Raw genomic sequence first — 22,719 nt, forward strand, 5'->3', positions numbered from 1 at the left:
GAGGAGGGTGGGGGTGGGGATAGAGTAGCATAGAGTACAATGGGTGAGTGGGGGAGGGGATAAAGGTGATAGGTCAGGGAGGAAAGGGTGGAGTGGATAGGTGGAAAAGGAGATAGGCAGGTAGGACAAGTCCGGACAAGTCATGGGGACAGTGCTGAGCTGGAAGTTTAGAACTAGGGTGAGGTGGGGGAAGGGGAAATGAGGAAACTGTTGAAGTCCACATTGATGCCCTGGGGTTGAAGTGTTCCAGCACCACTAATCCAGAATCTGGTTTCCAGCATCTGCAGTCATTGTTTATACCTCCTAAATTGCCATTGTGTTCAGGGATAAATATAGGGTAGGGGAATGGGTCTGTGTGGGTTACTGTTTGGAAGGTCGATGTGGGCCGAAGGGCCTGTTTCAACACTGCAAGGATTCTAAATCTTGAGTGTCTGAAACATCTCAAAGGCAGATAGAAATATCTCTGTATGATGTGTGATGTAGCCAGTCCATGTAATAATTATCTACTTGTCCTCTACAGTTTCACTTTGATTATCTTTACTGTCAGCTGGAATCTTTTTTTTCCTTTCTGTTACGACCAGTCCATGGGCAAGGGTCCTCAATTGCTCATTATTGGTTGTGTAATATGGCTGTTAACATGGTGCTGAATAATCAGAGGCTTGAATTTCATGGTGCTAGACACAAAGCCATCGTTATAATATAAAAACCCGATTTTGGTATGGGACATGTGATTAACTGGGACTCTCAGTATAAGTTTCCAAGAAATTCAATTATACATAAATCTGGGAAAAAAAACACAATTAAGTGTTTGTTATGCTAATTGTACAAAATAACCTAGGCCCAGGAAGAGCTTAATAGACTACGCAGGGATGCTACCAAGTCACCAAGATCTCAGAAAAACAGTTTGACAGCGCAGGATGTTCTGCGACGTTTAGAATGTGAACGTGATGAAGCTGTTGCAGACTTGAGGAGAATGACCACAGAGCGGGATAGTCTTCGGGAACGATTAAAGGTGAGGAATAGCACAACATGAACCTAAAACCATTTACTGAACCTAGCAAGTCATGAAGTTATTAGATAATCAGTGTTAAATTGCCGTTGACAGTATATGCCTGATAATTAACTTATTTATTGTTGTTACAAAGCATTAATCCGAATAAGCCGTATAGGGCAATACATATCAGCCTTAAATCTGACATGCAATACATAGAATTTGGTAGGAATTGTGAAATTGTACACTACCAGGCCATGAAGGTAGGAAAAAGTATTCATAATTGAGTAAAAGATTTTTCATCTTACACCATTTTCTTTATTGTTTCCTTGCTGCTGATTGCAACAGCACGTTTTATTTTTCCCTTTGACCAGGAACATAACAGGAATAAGGCTCACCCGTCTTTTCATTTAATTTGTTACTTCCTGTCATTTTTTTTTCCAAGCTGTATTTTGTGTTAGTCTACCTGAAATTATGATCCATACCCTGTTTCTGGTCTCATAAATTTCAGTCAATTCCTGAAACTGCTGTGGTGCATCTGTTGAAATTGGCTATTAATTTAACTAATGTTAGGTCTCATCTGGAATTTTGAAAACATGTTTTGATTTAAATGTATACTTTCCACATTAAAGGTCCTAACAAGTAATTTACATCTTTGGTGCTAACTTATTTTTTTTCTGCCGATATTTAATTTTGTTACCTCATTTTATCGGTTAGAAGTTAGAAGTGTGAGGTCTCCTAATACTCTTCTTGTTATAAAATTGCTAGACTTAAATTGATCTCTAAAATTGCAAGTCCATAATGACAAACCCACAAATTAGCTCAATTGAAAAATAAGTTGATTGTGGTGCCAAATTGACATCCTCAATTTTATTGACTTCATTCTTAATAGCTGTGCCTTCTGCTGCCTCAGCCCTAAACTCTGGAATTATCGAATTAAATTTCTCTGTCCTGTACACCCCTTTGGAAGTTGAGTAGACTGGGCCTGTATGTATTGCAATATAGAAGAATGAGAAGTGACCTTATCAAAACATACAAGATTCTTTTAGGGCACTTGAAAGGATAGATGTGGAAAGGTTTCCCCTTGCAGGAGAATCTAGGACCAGAGGACATAAACTCAGATTAAGAGGTTGCACATTTAAGACAGAATTTCTTCTCTGAGAGTAGTGAATTTTTAGTTTTATTATTTACCGCAAAGTCTGTTGAAGCTGGATCCCTAAGTATATTCAAGACTGAGATAGATTTTTAATCAATAAGGGAATTGAGGGTTATTCGGAAAAGGCAGTAAAGTGGAGTTGAGGATTATCAGATCAGCCATGATCTCTTTCAATGACACAGCAGACTCAATGAGTTGAGTCTCTCTTTCTACATTTTGTAGTTTTAATGTTTTAAGGTAATCTGGGATCATCATGCTATATGGATACATTACTTCTGCTTTTATTTTGTTTTCTTGCCCTTCTGTGAATAACCATTTTTTGCAAATCATATACCAAATGGATTATGTTCTTTTCTGCTAATATTCTATCTTTAGCTTGTGCTTTTGCTGCTTTAGTGGTTTCGTATCATAATGATTACACTTGCTCTACCTTTGAAATTGTCATGGGATAGTATACTGAATAGTTCATGATCTATTTAAAGTAAAAGGTTTAATGTCTCTGACAAGATAGAGAAGACATGGCCTGGGTATAAATTGTTAATCTCAGTTGAAGCAACAATGGAATGGTGAAGTCACATATAAATTGTGAATAGTAATTGTGAATTGAGTAGGTGAATAACATTAAATCTAGTTTGAAACTCAGTATCTAATGGTCTCCATCTTGCAATAGATTTCTCAGGAGACGGCAATTAATGAAAGATCGCATCTGGAGCAAAGAATAGAAGACCTGAAGAATTCCATGCACACAGTAATGTTAACTTTTATAAATGTGTAATAATGTATTAAAATAGTGATTTTTCTAAAAATAAAGAATAAATTGACATAATAAACTTATGGAATAGAAACAAGAGCAGGCCAGTCAGACCCTTGAGCCTGCTCTGCCATTTTAATGAGATTATGGCAAATGTGTTTCTGGGCTCGACTCTACTTTCCTGTCTGCTCTCCATAACATTTAACTCTTGCCAATGAAAATTCTACATAACCCAACTTAAAAGTACTAAATAATCTGACTCTAATTGCTCTCTGGGGAAGAGAATTCCATAGACTCAAAGAGGAAAAAAACCCTCCACATCTCTATTTTCAGCCCCTCATTTTGAAACTGAGTTTTTGGTTTCAGTTTCACCCACAAGGGAAAACATCCTCCTTCATTCACCCTGTTAAGCTTTCTCATAATAGGACCAAGAGTAGGTATTTAGCTCATTGAGCCTGCTTCATCATTTGATACAATCATGGCTAATCAAACACTTCAGTGCCCTATCCCATGACACTTTACTTTCCAAGTAATCAAAAACCTATGAAACTCTCTAAAATACCTAAACTTCCATTGCCCCTCCAGGTAGATGATTACAAAGATTCACAATCCTCTGAGTAAGAAGGTTTCTCCTCCTCTCAGTCCTACATGGCATCCTCTTATTTAAAAAATGTGCTCCCTAATTCTAGTGCAAATCAAATGCTGGCCGTTATAGATTGAGGACTGGAGTACAATAATGCACAGTTATGCTGCAATTATACTGAAGCCTGGCTAGACCCCACTTAGAGTATCGTGAGTTGACCCGGGCTCATGTTGTTTCAAAGTGTTCAAGATATTAACTGGAAAAGACTGGGTAGATAAAGATAATTTCCACTGGTTGGGAGTTCTAGGACGAGGGAGCATGGTCTGAGAATTGGGGCCAAACTTCAGGGAGAGATGTTAGGAAGCACTTCTACACACAAAGGGTTATGGATGTTTCAAACTCTCTGTCACAAATGGTAGTGGATGCTAAATCAGTTGATAATTTTAAATCTGAGATTGATAATTTTGTTAAGGAAAGGTATTCAGGGATATTGGCTAAAGCAGGGGTATGGAATGAGGCCACATTAACCATGACCTCATTGAATGGTGAAGCAGCCTCACAAGTTGGACCGAAGGGTCTGTTTCCTTGCTGTACATCTCTATGAGTCTATGGCTGCTTGGCCTTTTCCTGTCAATATGTTCCTAGACTCCCCACCTAGGGGAAACATCTGACTTGCATCTCCCCAGTATATCCCTTTAAGCATTTTGTAAGTTAAAATGAGATCATCCCTCATTCTTTGAAGCTGTAGAAAATAAAAAGCTGGTTTGCCCAATACCTCTTCATAGGACAGTCCCACCATCTACCATCTGAGAATTTCATGTCTTGTGTCTCAATACCTTCTTAGCCATTTTTCAATCCTCCCTGATTCCAGTGATTCCCGAAAGATAACAACTAATGCCTCTACAATCCTCAGGTATCTCCTTCAGAACTCTGGGGTGTAGTCAATCTGGTCTACTGGGAGGCATTGTGGCTCAGTGGTTAGCACTGCTGCCTCAAAGTGCCAGGAACCGCAGTTAGATTTCACTCTTGGTTGCTGTCTATGAGGAGTCTGCACATTCTCCCTGTGTCTGTGTGGGTTTCATTTGGGTGCTTCAGTTCCTCACATAGTCCAAAGATGTGCAGGTTAAATGGATTGGCCCTACTAAATTGTCCCTAGTGTCCAGAGATGTGCAAGCTAGGTGGATTAGCCATGGTAAGTGCAAGGTTATAGGGATAAGGTGTTAGCTTGGGTCTGGGTGGAATGATTAGATTAGATTACTTACAGTGTGGAAACAGGCCCTTCGGCCCAACAAGTCCACACCGACCCGCCGAAGCGCACCCACCCAAACCCATTCCCCTACATTTACCCCTGCACCTAACACTACAGGCAATTTAACATGGCCAATTCACCTAACCTGCACATTTTTGGACTGTGGGAGGAAACCGGAGCACCCCGAGGAAACCCACGCAGACACGGGGAGAATGTGCAAACTCTACACAGTCAGTCGCCTGAGGCGGGAATTGAACCCGGGTCTCTGGCGCTGTGAGGCAGCAGTGCTAGCCACTGTGTCGCCCACCAATTTTAAAATTTCTGAAATAGAGTTCAAGCTTGTGTAGTTGGTGACACTTCCTGCAGAAGAGTTTATTTGGACACATGGTATGTGCATGACTTCCCATATATTAATTTCATTTGTGCCCATTGACTTGCCATCTTGTTCAAAACTATTTGTTAGCCTTAGAATAATTGTAAACTTGCTTTGGTATTAAAACTTACTTTGTAACTTATCTTTGCTTCACTTATGCTAACATTATTTTTCTTCATTTCATTTTATTTTGTTTTCCTTTAACTTGATTTAATTTTACACATTTTTACCAGTGTTTCTTCCTGAAATCCAGAAAGCTGCTTCAACTTTGTAAATGCTATTTTCTTTTGTTTTAAACTATACAGATTCACTCCCTAACAGCAGTTTCTCACCAACTTACAAATTTCCTGTGATGCCATATCTTTTTCATACTCTTTTCCTGGTGCTGTGTTCAGAACAATATGTTCTTTTCAAATTGCTACCTCAACTTTTAGCACGGTGTTAAGAATGAAATCTCTCCATCATGCTGTTTTTAATCTTCCTGCCTTCTGTTGACTCTTGTCAGAATGAAGCCATCCTCAATCTCCATGCTCTTCTTAAACTTGCTACACCTCTTTGTGTGCTTGTTCAGAATATTTTCATCCCCACTCTCTGTGCTCTTTTTAAAATTGCCTCCTCTCTTTGCACTGTGTTCAGAATGAAGTCACACCCTACATCTTGCAATCCTTTTAAAATCGCTGCCTCCTCTTTTGTGTTCTTATATGTTTCAATAAAATGTCTATCCTTCTGAAATACAATGCCTACATGCCCAACTTGTCTAACCTTTTCTCGAGACGTTTCTTTTGGCATCAGTCAAGTAACTCTTTCTGGACCACTTTTGCATAAACACAAAGCATTGTACAAGGAAAACCTCAGTAGGTCTGGCAGCATGTGTGGAGATAAAATATCCTTAAATAAGGAGACAAAAACTGTACAAAGTATTCCAAATGTCTTCTTACATAAAGGATATTTTCTATCCACAGAATTTGCTGAGTTTTTCCCTTGTACAATTTCCTTTTACAACAGTAGCAAAACTTTCCTATTTATATTCTATTCCCCTATTCCTTAATATTCCATTTGTCTTCCTTTTAACTTTTTTGTCATTTTGTCATTAACTTTTTTGTCATTTATGCAACAGGACATTTAGATTCCTCTGTACCTCACAGTTCTAGTTTTTCTGCTTTGAATAATATGTTGATTATTGTTTCTACCAAAATGAATAAATTCACATTTTCCCACCTTATTTTCCATCTGCCAATATTTGCTCTCACATCACCTATGTGCAATCCTTTGTGGATTTCTTACGCTGTCTACATAACTTGCTCTCTTACCTATCTTTGTGCTATCAGCAAATTTTGCAACTGTATGTTCAGTCTCTTCGTTCAAATAATTGCTGTAGATTGTAGATAATTGAAGCCCTTCAATGATCCCTTTGGCATTCTACTAGTCACAGATTGCCAAAATAAAAAATATTCTTTTGGCTCTACTCTGTGCTTCCTGATGGTCATCAATCCTTTACTCATGATAATTATAGCCACACCATGAACTCTTAGTTTGTGTTGTAACCTTTGATGTGGTACCTTATTAAATGTCTTTTGGATATCCATGTGTGCTACATCTACAAGTTCCCTTTATTTACAGTGCTTGTTACTTCTTCAAAGAATTCTAGTAGATTAATTGAATACAATTTCTCTTTGCATTCTATCTGATTGCATTCAGATTTTCTAAGGGCCCTGCTATAGCCAACTTTAGATTCTAACAATTTTCCTTTGACACTTGATAGGCTGAATGACTTCAATACACCAAGCCCAACCACTACTTATTTTAAAACCCTAGGGTGCAAACCATTAAATGTTAGGGACTTGTTGTTCTTCTAAGAATTTTCCTAGTATCCTTTTCCCGACTATTGTAATTGTTTTAAGCTTCTCTCTTCCTTTCAATCTTGAGTTACAAGTATTTCTGTGAAGTTATTTCTCTCTTCTACAGTGAAGACCATGGCAAAATATCTGTTCAACAGTGCCACCATTTCCTAATTTTGCACTATTATGTCATCAGCCTCACTCTGGATGATCAGTACTTACTTTATATATACTCCTTTACTGTGAAGTCACTAATTAATCCTGCACATTATTGTACATAATGTACTTGCACATTACCTGGTGAGGGGCAACTTGCTCCCAGATTGGCTCTAAAATGCTGTACAAACTCGTACTCCAGACCAATTTATTTACAAAATCTATATGTACATTAAAATTATCTAGGATTATTCAGTACCTTTCTTGCAAGTCCTTTCCTTAACATATGCTTCTACCATGACAAAAATGTAATTAATTTTTGGATAACCACAAAACGTAATGTTTCAAAAGCCAGTTTTTGTTAATAACTTCAGACATCTTATCACATTACATTTAGATTTGCTCTTCCTTATCAGAAAAAATCTATTTACAATTGCAACAATGTCTTGTGTCTCTGAAACCTACATTGAGCACAGTTTGTGTATTGTCACTCAGATTTGCATTGTTTTGCTCCTTTCAGTTAGAAAATGAAAGATTGGAACATCGTTCTAGGTTGACTTGTCTAAAAGATAGTGTAACTTCTCTGGAGGAAGAAGTCAAAATATTGGCTAGAAAGTCATCTGATACTGAAGATGAACTGTGCAGGCAGAGAGCAGAAAACAACCAGATCAGGTGAATTAGTGTGGTAATTTGAAGATAATCAGTAGATGACATGTTTCATTTTAAAAACACCTGTGTTTGTAAAATTAAGAAACCTTGGAACTTCAGCATTTTAGAACAATTTTTGAACAAAACTGCATACCTGGGACTCAGCAATTTTACATGATGTGCACCTGGTACTTCTGGGAAGACCACAACAGAAAATCTCATTTTGGTTTTCAGTTTGGTCATGATCTAGCTTAAATATGCATTTTTTTCTCACTTTTATTTTCCATGTGCACTGAGTAAGAAGCAATCAATCAATTAGAGAGTGAACTGGTATTAGATTCTAAAGAGATATTTTCTTCACTGCTTTCTAATGTAATGGTAGATAGTTGATTGCACATTATCAGATGTCCACACACACGTATCAAGTCAAAAATAAAGTAATACTGATGCTGGGAAATCTGAAATAACAAACAACTTTAAATAGAATCATAGAACTGTACAGCACGGAAACAGGCCCTTCAGTCCAACTTGTCCATGCCGACCAGATATCCTAAATTAATCTAGTCCCATTTGCCAGCATTTGGTTTATATCCCTCTAAACCCTTTCTATTCATATACCCATCCGGTGGCTCAGTGGTTAGCATTGCAGCCTCACAGCGCCAGGGACCTGGTTTTGATCCAGGCTCCGGCAACTGTCTGTGTAGAGTTTGGACGTTCTACCTGTGTCTGTGTAAATTTCCTCTGGGTGCTCTGGTTTTCTCCCACAGTCCAAAGATGTGCAGGTTAGGTGGATTTGCTATGCTAAATTGCCGATACTGTCTAGGGATGTGTAGGCTAGGTGGATTAGCTGTGGAAAATGCACAGTTACAGGGATAGGGTAGTGCGGAGGGTCGGAGTGGAATGCTCCTCAGAAGATTGGTGTGGACCCGATGGGCCAAATAGCCTGCCTTCACACTGTAGGGATTCTATGAAATGTTGTAATTGTGCTAGTCTCCACCACTTCTTTTGTCAGCTCCTTCCATACATACACCACTCTCTGCTTGAAACAGTTGCCCCTTAGGTCCCTTTTAAATCTTTCCCCTCTCACCTTATACCTATGCCCTCCAGTTTTGGACTCCCCCACTCTGGGGAAAATACCTTGGCTATTCTCCCTATGCATGCCCCTCATGATTTTATAAACCTCTATAAGGTTGATCCTCAACCTCTAAAGCTCCAAGGAAAATAGCGTCAGTCTATTCAGATTCTCTCTATAGCTTAAATCCTCCATCCCTGGCAACATCCTTGGAAATCTTTTCTGAACTCTTTCAAGTTTCATAACATCATTCCTATAGTAGGGAGACCAGAATTGCATGCAGTATTCCAAAAGTAGCCTAGTCAATGACCTGTACAGCTGCAATATGACCTCTCCACTCCTTTACTCAATGCACTGATCAATCAAGGCAATCATACCAAACACCTTCTTCACTATCCAATCTGACTGGGACTCCACTTTCACAGAATTATGAACCTGCAGACTGAGCTCTCTGTCCAGACCTTAAGTGTATAAGTCCTGCCCTGATTTGTCTGTCTAAACTGCAGCACCTCACAATTATTAAACTCCATCTGCCACTCCTCTTCAGTAGGAGAGGAACCATCTCTGGGGAGAAATGGTTCTGTTTGATTGATTTTTCATTAGTACTTGACATTAGAGATTCTGCAATTTTTTAAGACAGGCAGTGAGAGCAAGTAGGGTAGGGACAGTGCAGCTGGGGAGAGGAATAGAGTGAGTGGGAAGAAGGAACAAAGTGGCAGCTTAGTGATAAGGTGGAAGACAGATAGACAAAGTTCGGCATAAAGAGTAGGCTTGTAGCAAATTTCCCATGCTTCTGGTCTGTGCAATGTAAAAAATCAGTCTGAATATTATCTTATTAAATGGAGATCATTGTTGGTTTATGAAATCAGCTGTAGTTGGATGCTGTAATGCTCTAGGGAGAAAGTGAGGTCTGCAGATGCTGGAGATCAGAGCTGAAAATGTGTTGCTGGAAAAGCGCAGCAGGTCAGGCTTATGCCCGAAACGTCGATTCTCCTGTTCCCTGGATGCTGCCTGACCTGCTGCGCTTTTCCAGCAACACATTTTCAGCTGCTGTAATGCTCTAGTTTTTTTAAAAAAAATAAAAGTTTCATCTAATACAATATTCAGTAGTCTCCAAGACCCACTGCTTTTTGATTGATTTTTAACTTTCCTCTGAATCAGTTGTATCAAACCGCTATAAAAAAAGCATAAACACAAAACTAGAGAAGTCGATTTAGCTTTGAGTTCAGTATCAGATTCAATCTGATAACGTATAACAATGTGTTGAAACTGACCCGATAAAATCTTTCTCACAAATACTTCAGAACTTGAGCCAAAATTGTCGTGCACCTTTCAGCAACATTTCCGATTCCCCAGTTATGGCCTGTCCAATTAGCAAGACAGACCTACTGCAGTAGCAGCACTGTGGTATACAGTTGAGGGGGTAATGGTCCTGATAGGCCTCAAAATTTACACTCTAGACCATATAAAATCTCATGGTGTTATATTAAACATGAGCAAAGAAACCTCTTGCCAAGTACCAGCTGCTGCTCCTCCCTTAGCTGATGGATCAGCAGTACTCCATGTTGAAATAAAAACTTAGGTCAAAAGGTGGACAGAATATACTCTGAATAGGGAACTTCAACATCTAGCATCAAGAGTAGCTATATTGCACTGCACTGACCAATCTACTATGTCTTGAGGATACACTGTCATCATCTGGCCCCTTGATTTGAGATGAAGTTTACTCAGTTCTACAAGTTTCTGCTGTTGATCTTCATGTGACTGAACAGATGGACTCTCAATTGAGGTCTTTGGGTACATAGGGCAGGATGTCCAATGACATAGTAAGATCCAAAATGCAGGATTTGCTTCATTTTCTTTTCTTCTCTGCAGCTGCTCTTCATCATCATTAAGGCATTGTGGCTCAAAGTTAATGCAATATGATTGATCATTGAGTGTCACTGTTATGAATGATTGGTGTCAATTCTGCCAAGCTTGGAGAGCTTCAGTGTGTCTTTAAAGTGATGGCTCTTTCCTCTGATGTTGAGAGTTTGAGAGTTGAGAAATCAGGGCCTAGTGGTAATTTTCAGCCATCCAGACACAGTGCCCATCCATCAAAGTTGATTTTGCAGAAATGTTGACTGAACGTTCATGGGGCCGACTTCAAGAAGAACGTTAACATTTGTTTGATGCTTCTCCCTTGGATCTGGAGGATGTGCTAGAGGCATCGCTCTTGAAATTTCTCTAATGCTGGAAAGTGTATCACTGATGAACAGTTCATATCTCACTGCAACACAAGAATATGGTGTGGATAGTTGCTGAACACATACAGACTTTTGTTGACTTGTGGAAAAACTTACAATCTACAGGAACTAGCATTTGACAAGTTGAGCTGGTGCAACTTGATTGTGAGTGATGTCCTCTTGAGAGAAGCAGCTGTCAAAGTATGCAAAGTGCTTGACATTGTCTACAGTATCACCTACAGAGGTGAATATTTGGCTGACCAGGGTTAACAGACTTCTCACAGCATTTAATGAGAGGCTAAGTTTTTTGTATGCAGAATTGAGGAGACCAAGAATAGTTGCATATCTGATGCAATGTGGACAATCATACTGCTGTCATCTGTAAACAGTAGATCATATATTTTTTCTGATAACAGTTTTGGCACAGTGGCTCCATAATGGAGTTCATCAATTTACCTGCTGCATTTGCCCACAACATTGGAAAGAGTGATCTTTCGCACTTTGCGTTATCATGTTGTGTGATTATCAGTATGGTAAATAGGAAGAATTCACAATAGATTTCATAGCTCAAAACTAGGAATCCATGAGGTGCTGTAGGCAAATAGCAGCAATAGTGTTCTAATACAATCTGTCATGTTGTAGCCAAGCGTATCTATATCAATGTAGTGAACTGGATCCAGAATTGGCTTTGTGGTAGGAAGCAGAGGGTGGTAGTTGAGGAGTGTTTTTATGACTAAGCCTGTGTTGACGGGGATCACTGTTGGGGCCCTTGATGTTTGTGGTATATATAGACTTGAATGTAGAATGTTGATCAGTAAGTTTGTGGATGATACAAAAATTAATAGGATGGATAAGTAGTGAAGAGGATAGCTTTAGATTACAGGAGGATAGACATGGGTTGGTTAGATAGGCTGATCAGTGGCAAAAGGAATTCAATCCGGATGAGTTTGTGATGATGCGCTTGGCCTAGGCAAATAAGATGGGGAATATATGATGAACAGTAGAACCCTGGGAACCACCAAGGATCAGAGTGACCTTGGTGTGCATGTCCACCAGTTTCTTAAGGTAGCAGGATGGGTAGATAACATGGTTAAGAAGTCATATGGGATACTTGCTTTTACTAGCTAAGGCCTAGACTTTAAAGGAACTGAGTAACACGTTGCATGGGCCACAGTTGGAGCATTGTGTACAGTCCTGGAATCCACATTATAGGAGAAGATGTAGGAGCGATTTACCAGGATGTTGCCTGGGTTGGGAGCATTTTAGTTATGAAGAGAGAATGGATACACTGGCTGAAACTCATTGCTTGAGAGGGTGACAGACGCAGAAACCCTGTAACGTTTAAGAAGTATTTAGATTGTAATGCCAAGGCATACAATGCTATGGGGTAAGTGCTAGAACATGAGATTAGAATAGTTAGGTTGTTTGTTTTTGTTTCCTTGAGCCAAAAGACCCTTTTCTATGCTGTAGATGCTGTAGTTTGTATGATCCCTCAGTCTACCATTTGGCAGAGATCAACCCTGGTGAAACAAGCGTGGAGCAGATGTACCTAAAGTAAAGTGATAAGAATGAAAAGCAAAGAGAGTGTTAGAAGGGATTAGCAAGTAACATAAAAGGAAATCCAAAATTCTAATGATATGTAAACAGTAAAAGGTGTTAAAAGGAGGAATGAGGCTGATTTGGGACCACAAACATGATTTATGCAAGAAAACAGGGGGCATGGCTGAGGTACTAAATGATCTGTCTTAACTAAAGAAGAATTTGCTGCTAAATCGTATTGAAAGAGATAGTCATTGAGACACTGGATATGCTACAGGTTTTTGATATGGCTGTATTAGAAAACCAATTGTGTGAACTTTTAAAACATTTGCTAGGGCCAGATCAAATTCATCTGAGGGCACTGAGAGAAGTAAAAGTGGAAATTGTGGAAGCATTCACCATAATATTTCAATCCTGTTTAGTTATAGTGTACACCTGAAGACAGGAGAATTGCAAATTTACTACACCCTTGTTCAAAAAAAATGAATCAATGAACCCAACAACTTCAGCCTATTCTGTTTACCTATTGGTTGGACAAATAAGGATGAATTAAGAGAAAGCCAACATGAATTTTCTAAGTAAAAATTGTGTATAACTGTCTTGGTTAAATTTTTTTTTGATGAGATAAGGGTTCATGAAGATTTAGGTATTTAGAAATATCTGCCTTACAAATGACAGGGTATATTAATACTGTTGAACAGAACATATTTGGAAAATACATGATTAGAAATTAAGAAATACTATTATCAATGGGAGGTGCTATTAATTCTTATGTGGAAGTTTCAATTCACATTATTTAGATGCAGTTCCTGAAAAATGTTTTTAGGTTAAGAAAACAAAACTGTCCTACTGCCTTAAACAACAACAAAAATACATTGTGGTACTTATTGTTGCAGAATGTTAATGGACCAGGCAGAAGACAGTCTTGCTGAAACCCAGCGACGTCTCTCATTAAAAACCACTGATCTACAACTTGCACAGGATAAAAATGTTCGGCAGAATGAAAAGATCGGTAATACCCACTTCATTTTAAAGCAAAGCAATGAATGTATAACATTTGAGATAACAATTTGTCAGATTTTCCTGAATATTTTCATTCTTCATTTATGAAGAGAAAAAAAAGAGAAAGGAATCATCAGGGCTATCACTGTGCACCTAATCTATTATTTGGTGCTACAATCTGCATCATGCTTTTGATAGGTTACAGTTATATGGGCATTTTGTATTTCATATTATCTGGTCCAAATAATCAATAAATGTTTTGAGCCTTAGCATTGTAGGTCATCACAATATTCAACTTTGCCAAAGCATCAAAATCCTGTCACCAACTGCAAATCACGGTGATGATAAGTTTTGATGAAGGAAATTTTGTTTCCTTTTCTCTCTAAACTTATGACATATAGAGATGTAACTGCAAATGTTATGGGTGATCAAGAGGTTCAAACCCTGGATTTTCCTGGTCCATAGAGCCAGCTATTCACTGGTGAATTGAATGAGCAATCTGTTTTTTCACAACAATAATTACAATCATTCCATTTTTAAAAGTAATAGACAGGAAATCAATGGAAGCTAAAATGACATGAAGTTAAAATGTTTTTAAAAGTGTGGGAAGTATATCAATAATTTGTTTTATTCAGTCAGTCATGGAATGAAGGTGTCACAGCCTAAGCCAGCATTTATTATCGCTTATCTCTAATTTCCTAAAGGGCAGTTTAGAGTCAACCACATTGCTGTGGGTCTGGATTCACATATAGGCCAGACTAGGTAAGAATAGCAGTTTCCATGACAGTAATGGAACAGATGGGTTTTTCCTGACAATCAGCAATAGAGTCATGGTCATCATTAGGCTCATAATTGCTGGATTTTAAAAATTGAATTCAAATTCCACCATGGCAGGATTCGAATCTAGGTCCCCAGAACACAATCTGAGTCTGAAATAACAGTCCAGCAATAATACCATAAAGCCCTTGCCACCTAGTAAATACATTGGGAAATATATCACTTTTTAAAAATTTTTGTTTAAAACCTCATATTAAACAAGAAAAGCTTTAAATGCAATCAAAACCCATTGGCTGCCTTGTGTTGAACTGGACCAAAATGTTTCTTGTAACTTTTTAACTCTTACTTAACTCCTGATTGCTGCTTCTGCCTCAAGTTTTTCCATTTCCCTCTCCTGAAGTTTCCCTGAGCAAGTGAGGAGGTATGGAAGAGAGGAGTGGCATGAGCAAAGGTCTAAGAATGATTCTTTGTGGGGGGAGGTAGTGGGATGGTTTGCAGAAAACAGTGACTGAGCGAAGTGATGAGCAGAAAGGTCCTGACAAGAAGTGCTGAGTCAGAGGGTTAAAAGAAACACCAAGCGGATGTGATGGCAAATGGTCAGGACAGGTGTCAAGCAACAGGGCCCAGGGGAAAGGCAATAAATGTGTTGAAAAAGGAGGCAGCAAAGTATGGGGTTTCTTTTTAAAAAGAGTGAACTTATTCAGCAGCAATGCAAAACCAAATGGCAGCACTGCTGTCAGGAAGTGTCCCTAATTTTAAACCACACTGAAATGAAAACATGCTACAGATAGACAATCCTTTATCCGAAACCCTCGGGACCAGCTGTCTTTCGGATTTTGGAATTTTTCAGATAAAGAAGTAAATAATATTTTCATAGTAAAATAAAAAAACCTACCAAACAGCAGTCATACCTGTGATTACTACGAGTGTTGAGACAGAATTGACATGTGCCAATGCTGGGCCACGCTTCTACATCACAGCTGAGTAATGTGGGTCGAGTGGGTGTGGAGTTGTGTTAACTGTTTACACGCCAAACAACCTTGTTAATGAGAAAAAACTTCAGCAAAATACTTTTCGGATTTCGGAGCTTTTCGGATTTTGGAACTTCGGATAAAGGATTGTCTACCTGTGTTAGAATGAGGTTTTATATGAAGGAAAATGTTTCTTTTTTTAAAAGCCATCTTGAGTTCAACAATTTCTAGTGGGAAATTGCTTCCATTTTGCGTGAGGATTTTACCTTTATTGGCATTCCTAGACCTTTACTGTTTTAAATATTAAAAAATGTAGCTTCAAATTATGACAATATACAATAATTTTATTATAAGGTAGGTTATATAAGCATGTTAGTTGTCATCAAACAACAATATTTTAAATTTAGGAAATAGTTCTGATTAATTCATTATAGAATCTTAACTTATGAATCTATTGCCCAACAGATGATCTGACCAGACAGATTTCTTCACTTCAAGAAGAAATTAGCTCAGCTCGAGCAAGTGTCTATGAACTTGATAAACAAAAGAATAGTTTACAGGAGCTCGCGGATGAAAAGACTGAAACAATTGCTTCCCTAGAGGATACACTCCACCAGAGAGTAAGTGATTTTTAAAGACACTGTGCTATATTTTTGAACTTGCTAAATTATTAGTAGTATTTTGAACAGGTTTGCAATAATTAAAGAAGTGAAGGCAGAATATTTAGTTTATTCTATGAGGGATCTTTAACTTAGAAGTTTTTTATTTGGTTACTTTTTCTTATGTTCAATGTAAGGTCTTAAGCAAAAAAAAAGAAATCCCAATTTGTAGTTGGGTGACAAACCTTAAGAGGTATAATTCGAAGTTTATTCAATCTATAAAGCTAAGTCTAAAAAGTTGAATGGACCAACTTCCAACGAATGAGAAAACCTCTGTGAAGCTATTGTTTACATAAATTATTTAGAATCTTTATTGGGCTCCTCTCTTGAAGTAATTCTTATCACCCTTATAAGTTATACCTCAAATTTTGTGTTAAAGAAACCAACTATCATGGAAGTGTTCCCTTTCACCAAATAAAGTATTCCTCATTTATTAAATTCTTGGATTATTATGGAATGTTATTAATTAAAAGGGTTGTCCCAATTGTCTATCATGATTTCACAAAAAATTATGCAAATTCCAGAAAAACAATGTAAATGCAAACTTGTCCAAGGTTTACATGACACTTACGATAAACTTGCATTAGGTGTACAGAACTTTGATTTGATTGTGAAAGTGTATTAACATCTATTATTAAATCTATTATCTACCTAATTTAAATGAATTTAATTTTCGTATTCACTTTTTCTGAAGAAAAAGAACATTACAGATAATCAACTACATATAAGTGAATTGGAAACAACTGTTGAGTGAGTACATTTTAGCCTTTTGAAATGTTTATTGAAAACTTGAATATTTGCCTGACATTGGAGCAGCACTTTAACTCTATGAATTTCATATTTAATTATGATACAGTGTTCCTGTTTTTCTTCCGTACCAAGTACATATCACAGAATTAAGAGAGGCAAAGTAACCAGAGGAAAAAGAAATATTTATAATTTTCTATGCAATAATAGTTAATCTAGGTTGGGAAGAATTTCCATCATTGTTTTTGAATATGTAGTCGTCAGTCTAAGACATCTTCATCTGCTTATGATTCTGCTTCGAGAATGTGGTGCTGGCAAAGCACAGCAGATCAGGCAGCATCCAAGAAGCAGGAGAATTGACATTTCAGGCATAAGCCCTTCATCAGGAATCAGCTCTTCCTCGTGAAGGGCTTATGCCCGAAACATCGATTCTCCTGCTCCTCGGATGCTGCCTGACCTGCTGTGCTTTTCCAGTGCCACAATCTCAACTCTGATCTCCAGCATCTATTGTCCACACTTTCTCCTTATGATTCTGCTTGTGTGAAATAATAACATGATTAGTTTCATACAAAAGCAATCTTTTGCAGATATAATACTTGAAATAAAAGCAGAATGTACTCAACAGGTGAGACACTTTCTGCTTGAGGAGCAGAGTTAAGGTTTCAAGTTAATGGCCCTTCGTCAGAACAAATGACTATTTTTCATTAACTGGATGTATTAACTTTGTTCCTTTTACAAATTATACATGATCAATTTTAAGTTAATTAACCTGTTGTAACATGTTGCCTGTGCACTAATATACAGACCCGTTGAATGTTTTTGTACAGTATTATCAACAACAAGCTTAGGGCGTTTAACATATTTAAAAAAAAATCCCAAGATACTGTAAATGAAAAGAATAATGAAGCACATATTAGGTGAGATGACCAAAGATTGTGTCAAATGATGGAATTCAAAGAAGGTCATGATGAAGGAGAAGACAGTTGAGGCACAGAAGAAAAACTGTTCATTATCCTCCATTCTCTGTTCCTCAGCCAATTTCATGTAGTCATAGAGAAGTACAGCACGGAAACAGATCCTTTGGTCCAACTCGTCCATGCTGACCAGATATCCTAACCTAATCTAGTCCCATTTGCCAGCACTTGGCCCATATCCCTCTAAACCCTTCCTATTCATATACCCATCCAGATGCCCTTTAAATGCTGCTAGCCTCCACCACTTCCTCTAGCAGTTCATTCCTTACATGCATCACCCTCGGCATGAAAATGTTGCCCCTTAGGTCCCCTCTCACCCTAAACCTATGCCCTGTACATCTGGACTCTCCCACCCTCAGGAAAAGATTGTGTATTTATCCTACCCATGCCCCTCATAATTTTATTAACCTCTATAAGGTCACCCCTCAGCCTCTGAGGCTTCAGGGAAAACAGCCCCAGCCTGTTCAGCCCCTCCCTATAGCTCAAATCCTTCAACCCGGGCAACATCCTTGTAAATCTTTTCTGAACCCTTTCAAGTTTCACAATATCCTTCCAATAGGAAGGAGACCATACTTGCGCACAATATTCCATTGTACTCTGAGGTAACCTTCTCCATTGTCCACTACACCTCCAATTTTGGTGTCAACTGCAAACTTACTAACTATACCTCCTATGTTCACATAAATTCACTTATATAGATGCCAAAAAGTAGTGGACTCAGCGGCAATTCTTTCGGTACTCCACTAGTCACAGGCCTCCAGTCTGAAAAGCAGCCCTCCACCACCACCCTCTGTCTTCTACCTTTGAGCCAGTTCTGTATTCAAATGGCTAGTTCTCCCTGTATTCCATGAGATCTAACCATGCTGACCAGTCTCCCATGGGAACCTTGTCGAGTACCTTACTGAAATCCATATAGATCACATCTGCTCTCATTAATTCTCTTTGTTACTTCTTCAAAAAAGTCAAGTTCATGAGACATGGTTTCCCATGCACAAAGTCATGCTGACTGTCCCAAATCAGTCCTTGCCTTTCCTAATACATGTAAATCATGTCCCTCAAGGATCCCTCCAACAACCTGCCCACCACTGATGCCAGGTTCACCAGTCTATAGTTCCCCGGCTTGTCCTTACCACCTTTCTTAAACAGTGGCACTACATTAGCCAACCTCCAGTCTTCCGGCACCTTACCTGTGACTATTGATGCTACAAATATCTCAGTTCTGGGGTACACTTGATCAGGTCCTGGGGATTTATTCACTTTTATGCATTTCAAGACATCCAGCACTTCCTCCTCTGTAATTTGGACATTTTTCAAGATGTCACCGTCTATTTCCCCACATTCTATATCTTTCATGTCCTTCTCCACAGTAAACACTGATGCAAAATATTAGTTTAGTATCTCCTCCATCTCCTGCAGTTCCACTCATAGGTTGCCTTGCTGATCTTTGAGGGGCCCTATTCTCTCCCTAGTTACTCTTTTGTCCTTAATATATTTATAAAAACTCTTTGGATTGTCCTTAACCCTATTTGCTAAAGCTATCTCATGTCACCTTTTTACCCTCCTGATTTCCCTCTTAAGTATACACCTACTGCCTTTATACTCTTCTAAGGATTCTCTCAATCTCTCCTGTCTATACCTGACATATGCTTTCTTCTTTTTCTTAATCAAAACATCAATTTCTCTCGTTGTCCAGCATTCCCTACACCTACAAGCCTTTCCATTCATCCTGAAGAAGGGCTTATACCTGAAACGTCGATTTTCCTGCTCCTCGGATGCTGACTGACCTGCTGCGCTTTTCCAGCACCACACTTTTCAACTTTTTCCTTTCATCCTAACAGGAATATACTGTCTCTGGATTCTTCTTATCTCATTTCTGAAGGTTTCCCATTTTCCAGCCGTCCCTTTACCTGCAAACATCTGTCCCCACTCAGCTTTTGAAAGTTCTTGCCTAATACCGTCCAAATTAGCCTTCTTCCAATTTAAATTTCAACTTTTAGATCCGGTCTATCCTTTTCCATCACAATTTTAAAACTAATAGAATTATAGTCACTGGCCCCAAAGTGCTCCCCCACTGATACCTCAGTCACTTGTCCTGCCTTATTTCCCAAGAATAGGTCAAGTTTTGCACCTTCTCTAGTAGGTACATCCGCATACTGAATCAGAAAGGTTTCTTGTACACATTTGACAAATTCCTCTCCATCTAAACCCTTAACACTATGGCAGGCCCAGTCTATGTTTGGAAAGTTAAAATCTCCTACCATAACCAACCACCCTATTATTCTTACAGACAACTGAAATCTCCTTACAAATTAGTTTCTCAATTTCTCGCTGATTATTAGGGATTTTTATTTTGCATGTTTTATTCCATGGGATTCAACTTTGCTGGTAAGGTTATTATGTGGAGTCTTATCAATGCCTTTTAGAAATCCCTGCAGATCACACGAACCACCCTGACTGCCCTTGCCTCATCAAAGTAACAATCGAGCTGGTAAACAAATACATTCTGTCTTTGCTTAATATAAAGACCGTCTTTTTATTTTTCTGTTATTTTTAATTGTGGACTCAAAGGAGAAAAGAACTGTTTTAAAAACCAAGGATTGCTGTATGTTTTGAAAGCAAGTAATCTGACGCACATTACAAGCAGAACTTGCACAGTCGATGAATGGATGTTGTTTGTAGACAAGCTGGATTTGAAGAGTGGGGTACAAAGAAACTTTGGCAGCAAAAAGCAGATTGATCTATGGACGTGTGACCAGTTATAGATGACAAAAGCCTTCTGCGATCCTAAAACTATGATTGGTTCTTCAGTAGCTGAATAACTTGGGGCTGTGAAGAAGGTACAAAGAAGTCATCAGATCTCCACTTGCCTGCTAAGGAGCTGTCTCTGATCTCTGCGGTAAAGAAATGCTTTAAGTCTGAAGAAAAGCAGTTTATCTTTCCTTCAGCAGTTGCTGAAAGCTGTGACTTCAAATTGATGTCAGAGACCTTTTATAATTGGATTGGCCATCCTCTGCCTCTTGAAAACTAGTGGACGCATCTATAAATGGATAGCTGAGAAGCAGCATTTTGACTTGCACAGAATGATACGAACCATCATGGGAACCACTTACACACAAAAAAACGAATATAGATTGTGTGTATGAGCGTATGTTTGTGTGCTTGCATGCACCTGTATGAATGAGAGGGAGTTTATAAATGAAGTATTTTAAATATCAGAGTTATATGGAATGGATTGTAACTGTTTACCTGTGGCTACAGTCTAATTAATTGTGTAACAAATAGTAATGATTATTAATTACAGAAACCTGCTCTATGCTTTCTGTCAACCAGATAAATTGGGGATTCTTTGCATATGTTTTACAATTATTTAGTGATGACCCTGAGAATGGTGGGGCTTGTTTTCCAATACGCTACACCAACAAGGTGTACATTAATTCATTGACATTTTGAAGTTGAATTTTGTCACAGAATATCATTTCTAAAAGCTTTCCCACCAAGATTAAGCTGATGGACCTATAGTTAGTGGATTTGTCCTAATCCTTCTTCTGGCAAAGGATGTTGCATTTGTAATTTTCCAGTTCACTGGGGGATAGAATATTATGGACTGTAGCTTCAAGCACAGGTTTGTTAAAAGTAAATTAGTTTTAATTAAGTATTTTGATGAGGCTTGATGAGGATAATTGCTCTTCTGTTATTAAAAAGGTCAAGAAATACAAAAAACAGTACTATGCAGGAACAGGCCCTTTAGACCACCATGCCTGCACTGACATATGATGCTTTTCGAAACAGAAATTGTTTGCTCCAAGTGGTCCATATCTCTCTATTCTTTTCCTATTCATATATCTGTCAAGATGCCTTGTAAACATAAACAATGATTAAGGTGGTTGTAGAGAACCAGCAGCGAAATGAGGAAAGTCCTGTCGGACAGTGAGCGATCAGGATCTTTGTGATTTTCAAAGGAGAGTTGGATATGCAATAATGACAAGTACCAAATAAGAAAACAATGTGGAAAAGGCAAGGGAATGGGATTGTTGAATTGCTCCTTAGAGACCAGGCACTGAGTCACCAGGCCAAATGCTGTAATCATTCTGTGATTCTGAGAGTTTTAAATTGGTGACATTTGAAGACTGAGGATGAAATCAATGAGACATGGAGTTAGACAGCATGTGGTATCAGAGGGATCAAGATGTGCAGGTCCACAGTTCCCTGATAGTGGTAACACTGTGGATAAGGTGGTCAAGAAGGCATAAGGCATATATAGAATATAAAAATTGGCAGGTCATGTTACAATTGTATCGAATTTTAGTTAGGTCATGTTTGGAATATAGTGGACAATTCTGGTCGCCACACTACCAGAAAGATTTGGAGGCTTTGGAAAAGGTACAGTAATGATTTTACACAACGTTGCCTGGTTTGGAGGATATTAGCTATGAGGAGAGATTGGAAAACCTTGGTTTCTTTTCACTTGAATATCGAATGATGAGGGCGACCTGATAGAAGTTTACAAAATCGAGAAGCATGGATAGATTGGACAGTTGGAGTCTTTTCTCCAGGGTAGAAATGGCAATTACTAAGGGGCATGAGTTTAAGGTAATAGGGGAAAGTTTAAAGGAGATGTGAGAGACATATTTTCTACACAGTGGGTAGTAAGTGCCTGGAATGCACTGCCAGAGGAGATGGTGGAGGCAGATACAATATCTGTGTTTAAGAGGCATCATGACAGATATATGAATAGGCAGGCAAGAGAGGGACACAGACTGTGCAGAGGCAAAAATATTTTAGTTTCGAAAGGCATCTTGTGTCACCACAGTCTTGATGGGCTGAAGAGCCTGTTCTTCTGCTGTATAGGTTTTTGTTCTCTTTGTTCAAATTTGGATATGCTAATATATACAGAGGATGAAGTGATTGCTCATGAGATGTTTATATAGCGTGTGTAATGTGCATGGCTAAAGTTCCTGCTACACTCCATTGAGTTTTTCATTGCTTACTGACACAGGAGGTAGCTCAT

At 38.5% G+C, this 22,719-nt stretch overlaps 1 protein-coding gene across 6 annotated transcripts in view; it reads left to right on the forward strand.

Moving 5' to 3' along the window:
• LOC122550866 (testis-specific gene 10 protein-like) overlaps positions 1-22,719 on the forward strand; it is a 134,476-nt gene that overhangs the window by 72,983 nt on the left and 38,774 nt on the right. For all 6 annotated transcript variants that reach the window (XM_043692222.1, XM_043692219.1, XM_043692221.1 and 3 more), the window contains 6 exons: positions 839-1,012; positions 2,818-2,895; positions 7,618-7,769; positions 13,478-13,593; positions 15,797-15,951; positions 16,685-16,740. In XM_043692222.1, coding sequence (XP_043548157.1) covers positions 839-1,012; positions 2,818-2,895; positions 7,618-7,769; positions 13,478-13,593; positions 15,797-15,951; positions 16,685-16,740 — 731 coding nt within the window. The remainder of the gene's footprint in view (positions 1-838; positions 1,013-2,817; positions 2,896-7,617; positions 7,770-13,477; positions 13,594-15,796; positions 15,952-16,684; positions 16,741-22,719) is intronic.

This window comes from Chiloscyllium plagiosum, chromosome 6 (assembly GCF_004010195.1).
Source record: "Chiloscyllium plagiosum isolate BGI_BamShark_2017 chromosome 6, ASM401019v2, whole genome shotgun sequence".
Lineage (NCBI taxonomy): Eukaryota > Metazoa > Chordata > Chondrichthyes > Orectolobiformes > Hemiscylliidae > Chiloscyllium > Chiloscyllium plagiosum.